Source organism: Gobius niger (genome assembly GCF_951799975.1).
Source record: "Gobius niger genome assembly, chromosome: 9".
In the NCBI taxonomy this organism is placed as follows: domain Eukaryota; kingdom Metazoa; phylum Chordata; class Actinopteri; order Gobiiformes; family Gobiidae; genus Gobius; species Gobius niger.
The window spans coordinates 3160617-3170611 of NC_136860.1; the positions used below are offsets into that span (position 1 = coordinate 3160617).

The following is a 9995-nucleotide window of genomic DNA, read 5'->3' on the forward strand; positions in this document are numbered from 1 at the left end:
TTACTCAGGAACTGAGGCACGTAGAATTAAAGAGTTTTCACCCACAGAGAGCTCAGAGTCTCCCCTTTCAAACGAGCCACAGCCTGTGTCCATAGCTATAACATAGAATAACAAGGCAGCCTCTTCATGTGTTAAAGGAAAAAAAGACCAAATAAACCCTCCAGCTCGTCTCCCTGATGTTGATTAAAGGCAGCCAATGAGGTTAGGTCCTCATCCAAAGGGGAACAGTGTCTGTGTCGCACCGTGTGCCTTTAAAATGTCTTTGTGTGACTGTGTTTGGTCCAAGTGCCGAACCCTGTTCTGTTCCGACTGTCAAAGCCTCATTAATATGCATGATGTCATCAAAAGTATCGCATCGCGCCGTAAAGCAGAGGCAGGCGAGTCCAGTTCAGTTTATTTGAGCAGTTTGCGTTTCTAATTTATTGTTTATTACAAAATAAACATTAAACATCGCACACTGATGACGGAGGCGGATTTTCTTCATTGTTGACAGAACAACGGCCAAACCTGCCGATTATAGCCCAAAGTAAAGCACCACTTTCTACAAAGGCCAGTGTTGTACATGATATATGACCGAGTGGGGGTTCTGTCTGGACATTTTCAAGTAGTTGACAGTATTTTCTCACAGTACTGTAACTCTAAAAATGTTAAAGTACTCTATGATTTGTGTAATAAGTGTATTAACCTTAGAATCCACTGCAATTCATGTAGCTCTGAGCCTGTTCCTACAAAAGCCTGGACCCAGTTTTATATTGAGCTTTCTCTCTCCCATACAAATGAATAGGGAAGCCAGGTATATACTTAATACTGAAGTACGGGAAGGTATGGCTTTGTCCTTTTGATGGCATTTATATAATTTCTGTGGTTTCTTTATCATTAACATATTATAAGATGAGGTTTAGTGACTCTGCACAGGCCATGTTGCTGCCCCAGGTGTGATCCAGGTGTGCCCCAGGTGTGCCCCAGGTGTGACCCAGGTGTGACCCAGGTGTGACCCAGGGGTGAGGGACGTGTGGGTGACTCTGTGTGAACATTGTACCAGAGTCATGTCTCTCGGTCTCTGCCGTTGGTTCTGAAGCTCGGAGCAGAGAGATGGAGTCACAGCTCAAATATGTGCATGTGTTTCTCATCATCATCATCTCTCTGCCCCCCCGACTCTCACCCCTCCCTCGCTTTCTCTCCTTTTTCCTTTTCCCCCTCAACAAAACTCTTTTTTCTCTCTCACTCCCTCTCTCTCTCTCTCTCTCTCTCTCTCTCCCATGACTGCTCTGTTCTCTCTCTCTCTCTTTTCCCCACAGCCCCATCTTTTCCTTTTTCTCTCTCTCCTACAATGATTCTGCACTGCCCCTCCCCTTTCTCAATCTCACATCTCTAACTCCTCTCTCCATTCTTCTCTTGTCACTCCTCTCTTTTTTCTCCCTCTCCTTTCTTTCTCTCTCCCTTTTTTCTCTTTTCTTTCTTTCTTTCTTTCTTTTTCTTTCTTTCTCTGTGTCTTTCTTTCTCCCCTTCTCTCTCCCTTTCTCTCTTAGTTTCTTTCTCCTTTCTCTCTCTCTCCTTCTCTCTCCCTTTCTTACTTTCTCCCTTTCTTACTTTCTTTCTTTCTCTACTTTCCCTCTCCCCTTCTCCTCCTCTCCTCTCATTTCTCTCTCTCTCTCTCTCTCTCTCTCTCTCTCTCCCTTTCTCTCTCTCTTTCTCTCTTTGTTTCTTTCTCCTTTCTCTCTCTCTCTCCTTCTCTCTCCCTTTCTTACTTTCTCCCTTTCTTACTTTCTTTCTCTCTCTCTCTCTCTCTCTCTCTCTCTCTCTCTCTCTCTCTCTCTCTCTCTCTCTCTCTCTCTCTCTCTCTCTCTCTCTCTCTCTCTCTCCTTTGTGAGTGATGTGGCCACAAAAACAACTGGAATCGCTTTACTCCGTCTGAGGCCGAGTGTGAGAGTTTGCAACACTCATGTTTACATTTCCCTTTATTTCCTTGTCCTTGTCCTTGTTCCCTTTCGTGTGACGCACTGAGGCTGATCTTTGAAGACGTTTTAACGCTTTAATGAAGCCCTTTCACACAAACAAAGTCAGAGGAAACATCTTTAACACACGCTGCTCCACAGGACACTGACGCCATCATCATAGAAGTGGTTTTGTCCACTTCAGCTCGATTGAACTCCGAATAAGTCCTGGATCAGTCGAGGCCGTTTTCCTGTTTCAAGTTCAAGCTTCTAAAACCAAGACTAACTCCACAGCTCACAGCTTTTAACCCTGGTTTAATCCACTCTTTCTGACCAGGAGCTGGAGGGATGTGGTGGAAAAGGACTCCGCTTAAGCCCATCAAAACCACAGAATCCACTCCTCTGAGCCATTTTTGTAGTTAATTCGCCATTATGTTGAATTTGAGTCGATCTGAACTAATCTAAGATCAGATACAAATACTAACGCCTATGGAACAAGAATATATCACACTTTTCCTTTTAAAAATAACCGTGGCAGCCAATCATCTACATCAGTCTTGCTTTTAAGCCTATAGCAATCATGGTTCGTTCGCTTCCCAGCTGTGCTGTGACCCGCCTCCGCCCCATCTCCGCCTCTTCCATCCATGGCTTCTCCCTGCTGCAGCTTCACGGGTCTCCTGTACCACCACCAGTGTCCAGGCTCCGGGGGGAGACATCCCTAACTCCAACCTGTCCAACCATACTGACTTCAGCTCTTACATCAATGTCTTACATCTTCCTCATTGCTGGTTTTGTCTGTCTGTGTCTATTCAGGTGGAAATAATCTGAATTAAGAAAAAAATGTGCTTGTTCCATTGGCCTTAAGAGGTTTTATCTTGTCCAAGACTCGACCAAATCTACTCAAACTATAGATTTGATCTCTTCATTAACGTAAATGTATGTCATTTCATTCTTAAAGGGACTATACAGAGTTTAAAAATGTTAAACTAAGTATTTTCCTCCCCCTACATGTTCCTCCATGTCCTAAGGTGTAGAATGAGCTCAGACCTGTTCACCACAACTGCCTCTAAAATCCTGCACTGTCACTCAGAAAGTTGTTCCTTCGGGTCTGAAGTGCCGTCATGCACGAGCTTGATGTAGAAGCTGCAGTTACACGTATGACTTGAGGTGGCAGTAGTGAGTATAAAATAGCCAGTTTACATCTAGCCCATTTAATCTAAAGTGATACCAGTTGTTTTTGTGCATTAACGTGAGAGTTTTTGTTCACAGGAAGTTGCTAGAAAAGCGTTAAGAGAGTTAGGTGATGATCACTCGCTCCTTTTTTTCACTAATTGCAAATGAGGAAGAAATCTAATCCTCCTCCTCCAGACCAGGATCTTGGTGATGGCACCATCCAAGCACCGCGCTGATGTCTCACTGCATTTATCCAACCACAGCACAGAATCTGGAGGAGGGGGAGGGGGGGAGGGCATCTGACGCAGCAGAAGTCCTCCTCGTCTCCGGCTCTGGCTGAACCGCATTTTCCCCTCGTCAGAATAAAACCTGTAATTTTCAACATTTCCAGTTTTCCAGCAAATACCAGACCACCAACGCCCCCCTCCTCATCGTCCCCTCTGACTCCGTCTGTGCAGGACTGAACCAGGACCGAATGGGGACCAAAATGTTTTTCCACCCCCAGCAAAGATCCACGACAGCCACAAGTCTGCACGGCACTGTCCACTCCTCTGAAATTAACATTTGAGCTTTGCTTTAACACCAGAAACAAAGCATCAGGTTTGTCCCTTTCTTTGGTTATGTCCAGATGAAATTAACAAATACAAATACATTTCACTTACAAGTCAGTGCTTTAGAAGCACCTGCACTGTATCATTCCCTAAATAGCTCAGTGTCAATGATTCATGACTTGGAAAGCAACAATTCAAAACCAGATTGAAAAGCACTTGTATTGTAGTAGACAGGCCATTAGTAAAACAATTATCCTTTTTTAAATGAGCAATACAAGCTACAAAACACATGTACTTTCTGCCGAATTCATGCTAACACCTCGTAGCACTCATTACTTGATTGGCGTAGTTTAAAACTTGAAGGAACGTTTGAAAAATTACTGAGCAATCTTAAAATGCACAATATGCTAATGAGGTTCCACTTGGGATAAACTCCATGAAACCAAACAAAGCGTCAAACTGTGTAGATTCGGTTTTATGAAACAACAGAGTCCATGATGCACCTTATGCATTACTTTCTGTCTGAACAAAGAGCTGAGCTTCTCTGGGTTCTGATGGATGATCCAATAAACTTGTTCCACTTGTATATTGGCAAATGTGATGTGGTGGATCCAAGAAATATGCCCCACTGCTTATTATAAGAGAAAATAGAGAATATCCGGGAAATTGAGTCAAGACAGTGGTATAAATAGCACCAGATGATGTATGTGGTGAGATGGTGTAACTGCATCCACATAATCACACTGAATCAGTGTGTATTGAAGGAATCAATGAGAATAAAATCTTAGAAACTTCCACCCTTAAGCTTTAGTCATTTGGTTGATTTCATTACAAACTGCTCACCACAAAAATCTATTTTTTATTAGAAATTCAGTCAAAATCTCGTCTCGTCTTGTGGAATTTGTGTCTCGATTCACCGCCACTAAAGAGAGACAAAAACCTGAATAAATGTTTAGACCAAAACCCGGTCTTAACTGCGACTAAAGCAAACAATGACAACGAGAAAAGACGAGGAGAAAACCCCACACCTTGTCACGTCTGAGACTAAAGTAAATTAAAGACTAAACTGTGCAGAGTGGATTTGTTCCAAAGCTCTGACCACGTCATTATTCTCTCCTCTTCTGCCTCCAGCTGCAGCAGAATGGACTAACATGGACGGACACAAAACATATAAAACATGCTGACGAGATACAACTACAGTATTGTGCTTTGTCCAATGTTTTTATCATCCATCACTGGAAACAGAAGAAAACAACTTCTGGGTAAAAAAATGTTTTTATCTACTTCTGCAGCCTTTATTATAGACACTTGATAGTCAGTACAAATATTGTTCTATTGGTGGAGTAAATGTGCATGAATTGTGAAGGCTTTATGTTGGAGTTTAGGCTGAACATCATTATTAGTCAATGATGGGCCAGACTGTGCCATCTGCAGTAGAAACTTGCATATGAATAGAATAGAAATTTGGCAAATGCACAAAAGCTGCTTGGAAAAAAAGGTACATTTCCACAGATTGATTCTTTCTCGAACACACTTGAGAATGAAATGTTTAATAACTGTGTAAAAAGACTCCAGATGGCTGACTTCAGAAAGGGTTTTAGATGATAGCCCCCCTCAAAGAAATGATTTACGTCACTCTAGATTAGTAGTTCTATAGCTTGAAAAATTGGACTATGAGGGAAGAAAGTTGGTCCTGAAATGGACAAAAACACTGGCAGTGCAGCAGTGACACAAAATCCTCTTTGCTCTTTGCTTTTCTTTCAGTTTGTCGACATTATCCAGGCGCCGGCTCGAGGTTCTGCAGAGCCTTTTACCTCTCACTCCATTAATCTAAGTCTGTCCCCCTGTGATGACATCACGCCCGAGGGCCAGAGCTCGGGGCAGTGATGTCATCAAAACTTTCAAAACAAGAGGAAAAAAGACTGGGGAAAATCAGGAACAGTTCAGTAGCCTTGTTTGTGAACTATACACAAGGATTAAAACATCGTGCCCAAATACTAGACTTTTAATGCCACAAATTATGTTCTGGACTATAATTGTATCTTAAACCCTGAAAAAAAATCTAGTTTGTAAAAGTACAACCCTTTGCACAGCCTTCTCATTCAAAGGCATTCAAGAATGGAACAAACTCGCACAGAGAATGAAACTTTCCTCAGACCTGAAGCATTTCCTCTTGTAATACAAGAAAAGTGGAAAACCAGCAGCGTCAGCACTGACAGTTGTAATTATGGTTAGTTTTAAATGATGTAAGTTTACATGATTGTGTTCAAAATGGTGTAGTGAAAGGATGTTTGTTTTGTGGCATGTTTTATGTTGTTCTGATTCGTCTGCTCAGGGACTGCAGAAGGAAACTAAGCCTTTTGTTTCGGTCAGGAAGTGCATATTCCACTGGTAGATTTGTTTTACTTAATCATAATGACAGTGTATGAACAACACAAAAGTAGAGCAAGAAATGTTGATTTAATGCCAGTTTGAATCCACTGTAAAGCTTCACAATGACATTTAAGGGCACAATTCATTGAAAAGCAGCACCAAAGCGGGTCTAAAACACATGGGTCTCGTTAAACCCCGCGCCTGCTCCTCTGAGATGACTTCAGCACATGTTCCGCAGACGTGGGGCCAATTTTCCGAAAGAGACGGCTCAAAAATCCCACACTTTTCCAGAGTCTGTTCTGTGGGATGAGCTCATTCTTGCGTTTCCGGGCCCTCGCAGGTAAAATAATGCTTTTCAAACCGTGGATGAAAAAGGGGGTAAACGTGAGCGAGATCTTCCTGCGGTGGAGGGTGCCATTCCAGACAATGAGCTCATCCTGACACAGTGGAAAAACCTCCATGAACAGACCAGTGTGTTTGTCAAAGTGCAAATGTCGAGGAGGGTTTCAGAAAAAGTTAGTCAGCAAACTCCCAAGTTCCAACACCAGTCATTTTGTCTGAAAGATTAGGAAGAAAACTGACATTAACCAAACGTTTGAAGCCATAATTCAAGCCTTTGGAAGTTACATCTGTGCCATACTTGAAGAACTTCTTATACATCCTGGGAAAAGCTACTCAAAGGTTTGTCAGCGTCTTAACGGTGATGGTTCAGTTCCAGAAACATTTGCGCAATTTACAAGCGACTACTCTGCACCATATTCTTCCACCAAAGCTGCAGGGTGCGAGCTTCAGCTTTCACTCACGCTGGTCGACATCAGTAACAGATAAACAATACTAAAAGGAGTCTGGAATCTCCTGAGAGGAAACAGACGTGGACCAAGCACTTACAAGCCAATATGGAGCCCGAGGCAAGATTTTAATTTGAGTTGTTTCACTGGAAAAAAAAATTCCATCTTGTCTTGTAAATGGCTTGAAATGTGCATGAATTAAGACAAATGAATGCTGATTTTGAGTAGGTTCGGACTGTCTTGATTTAAGATTGACAATGGAACAAGCTTTCATTCGCTTAAAATCAGACAAAAACACTTGAGAGGAGATTTAAAAAAGCTGTGACAAATCATTCTTGTTCCATTGACAATAAGATGGTTCAAGTCTAGTCAAAATCAGCACAAGTTCCGAAAAGTCAAGCACTTTCAAGTCATTTTTGTCAAAGATAATGTGGCATTTTTTTTAAAAGGACCATCTTCGATTAGAGAAGTTGCATGAAATCGCTTGAATTAAGGTTCTTTATGTTGTGTTTGAGTCAATATGAACTAATCTAAGATTACAAAAAGAGGCTAACGCCAATAGAACAAGCAGGAATCCCAATTGAAATGAGACAAATTCACTTTTACATTCACATATGTCTTTTTCTCCTAACCAAGGAGAGGTTTTATCCTATGAAAGACTAGACTAAAGCTACACAAACTTTAGATTTAATCTGTTTTTCCTCCAAAAGATGATTATTCTTATTCCAGTGTAAGATTCAGTTGGACATTTGACCTAGATTATTTCTCTTGTTCTGAGATGCTTCTTTCTCGACACATTTTGTCTTTTGTTTATTTATCTGCTGATGGGGCAAGAAAGTGTTATGTGTCCCATTGATGAGATCAAGTCGTTTAAATCCTTGCTTGATATTTGTGTTTTGTAGTGCAGGGGATGACCACAAGTCTCTGTCACTTTCCCTTCCAAAGTTATGTCCAAAAGTCGGGGATGTTGTACTTGGACGGTCAAGAACCTCATAGGGTTAAAAACAAATGAAAGCGTGATTTACCGCCCTCTCCAGACAGCCGCCTAGGTCGCCTATGTCGAGGACCGGCCCTGTTTACAAGCACCAAAGTAACTCAATGACTTTCAACGACCAACAAAGAGGGATACGGTTTCAAGCTCAGACATTGCCTTAAAACATCCAAAACGAGAGATTGAAATTCAAGAAAGATGGAGTTTTACAAAGACTTTTAATGGTAAGAATCTTTGAATAAATGTTTAAATGAGATACCTATTTCAAAAGTTACCATCTGACTTTCTATACAGCTTCCATAAGCAAGAAAATTGTGCAACCAAAGCTGATTTGAAGAATGATTGGGGGAAGAAAAGATCTGCCAATGCCTGACGACCCAGTTGCAGATGTTACAGAAGTTTCCATGAGTTCCAGGAATGCTTTTTGAGTTGCAAAAACCACACTTCCCAATGCTCTTCCAGGCAAATTTCCCTCTATGTCTTGAAAAAGGACTAAGCCAGGACACATATCAGATTTCCACGGCTCTTCTCTGCAAGTTCCCACTCCCCAAATCCAAGCTCTGAGACCAAGGACATCTCCCTAAACTCCAACAAGCCTCTGTCAGGTCACAGCCTCTCAACATACTTTGCTTTTATGACCCCTCCAGGCTAGAACTTAACTCAAACTCACATTTTTCACCCTATTTCCCCCCTTCTCTTTGGATCCTCGCCAACGCCGACTCAAACTCCAGAAACCAGTTCAGAGACGTCTCCACTCACCTCCTGCTCCGTCGTCCTGGCATCTCACCACCGTCAGAACCTGCAGCCCGAGCACAAGCAAGAACGTCCTCAAGCGCACGTTTAGTCCCCTCATGTCTGCGGGCTACGACATGAACGTCCGAAAAGGGGGGAAAGAAAAAGGCAGTAAAAAAATAAAGCACCCCGTGGATGGAAAGCCTTAGAAGATCATGAGTGTTGCGTTGGACAGTGCAGCTCCGTCTGACAGCGGCCCCAGCCCAGAGTGAGGAGCGAGAGAGAGAGAGGCAGAGGCAGAGAACCAGCCCCCTTTAGTGAGCGGCACAGACGGACCTGCCCCCGCCGCACTGAGGGCTAAACAAGGGCTAAACAAGGGCTGAAGACACAATGAAACACATCCAGTTACTTATACAGAATAGGAACGGATATCACAAACCAACCTAACCTCGCTGTAACATACTTGATAAGGAGTGAGTAGAAGTTGCGGATGTAGAGCTATAATCAAACCATCAACCAAATGAAAGTGTTAAAGCTGTAATTTCTACAACTCATCCTCCCTGTACTTATTCATAACCATTATTTTTGTTAAACTGCAGGATGTTTGGACTATTCCGCAGAAAACTTCCATCTTAGCTTCGATCAATGTCTTTAAATGTGCTTGAATTGAGACAAGTAAAGCTGATTTTGAGTAGATTCAGATTCAGAAGACTTTATTTCTCCCCGAGGAGCAATTCATTTGCAGCTTCCCAGCCAAATATTCGTCCATCTCAGGAATACAGAACATAGAAGAAGAATAGGTCTAACAAATACAAATAAATAAAATAAGTCAGCAAGACTAGGTTCAGACTGACTGAGCCAATGGAACAAGCAAGAACCTGCTTCACCTGCCCCCCGGGGTTAAGGTTAGGGTTAGTTAACCCTGATCAGGATATGATTAGGGTTAGTTAACCCTGATCAGGATATGATTAGGGTTAAGAACAGCAAGTGTGATGAAAGTTGTGTCTCACTCACTCACATCTCACACATATTTTTAGATACTAGAAGGTCTTGGCTTTCAAATGAAGTATCACACTGTCATATGTAGGCTCTCCACTCAATACGCTTTGATATTTGGATATAAATAATTGTTAACCCTAAGGTGGCAGTTAACAGGATAAGATAGAAGAAATGTACTTGTTCACTTAAAATAAGACAAAAATTAGACAAAAAAAGTGAAAAGCCAAAAGGAAAATTCTCGATAGTCCAACCCAACTCAAAATCCACACAAGCTCTAATAATTCAAGCACTTGTAAGCCTTTTATGTCTAAGATATGATCACATTTTTTCTAAGCACTAAACCAGGACTAAAGGTTTTCATCGTATTTGAGCCTATTAACAATTCTCTTGTTGATGAAAACAGTCGTCTTATTGGATTGCGTTTTTGCCTGTGAATGACATAGTGTACGATAAA

The 9995-nt window shown here is 41.9% G+C and overlaps 1 protein-coding gene across 1 annotated transcript in view; it reads right to left on the minus strand.

Moving 5' to 3' along the window:
* LOC306968394 (uncharacterized protein) overlaps nt 1-8686 on the minus strand; it is a 76757-nt gene extending 68071 nt beyond the window's left edge. The window contains exon 1 of the mRNA XM_079563740.1: nt 8570-8686. Coding sequence (XP_079419866.1) covers nt 8570-8663 — 94 coding nt within the window. The 5' untranslated portion in view covers nt 8664-8686. The remainder of the gene's footprint in view (nt 1-8569) is intronic.
* Nucleotides 8687-9995: the final 1309 nt, after the last annotated feature.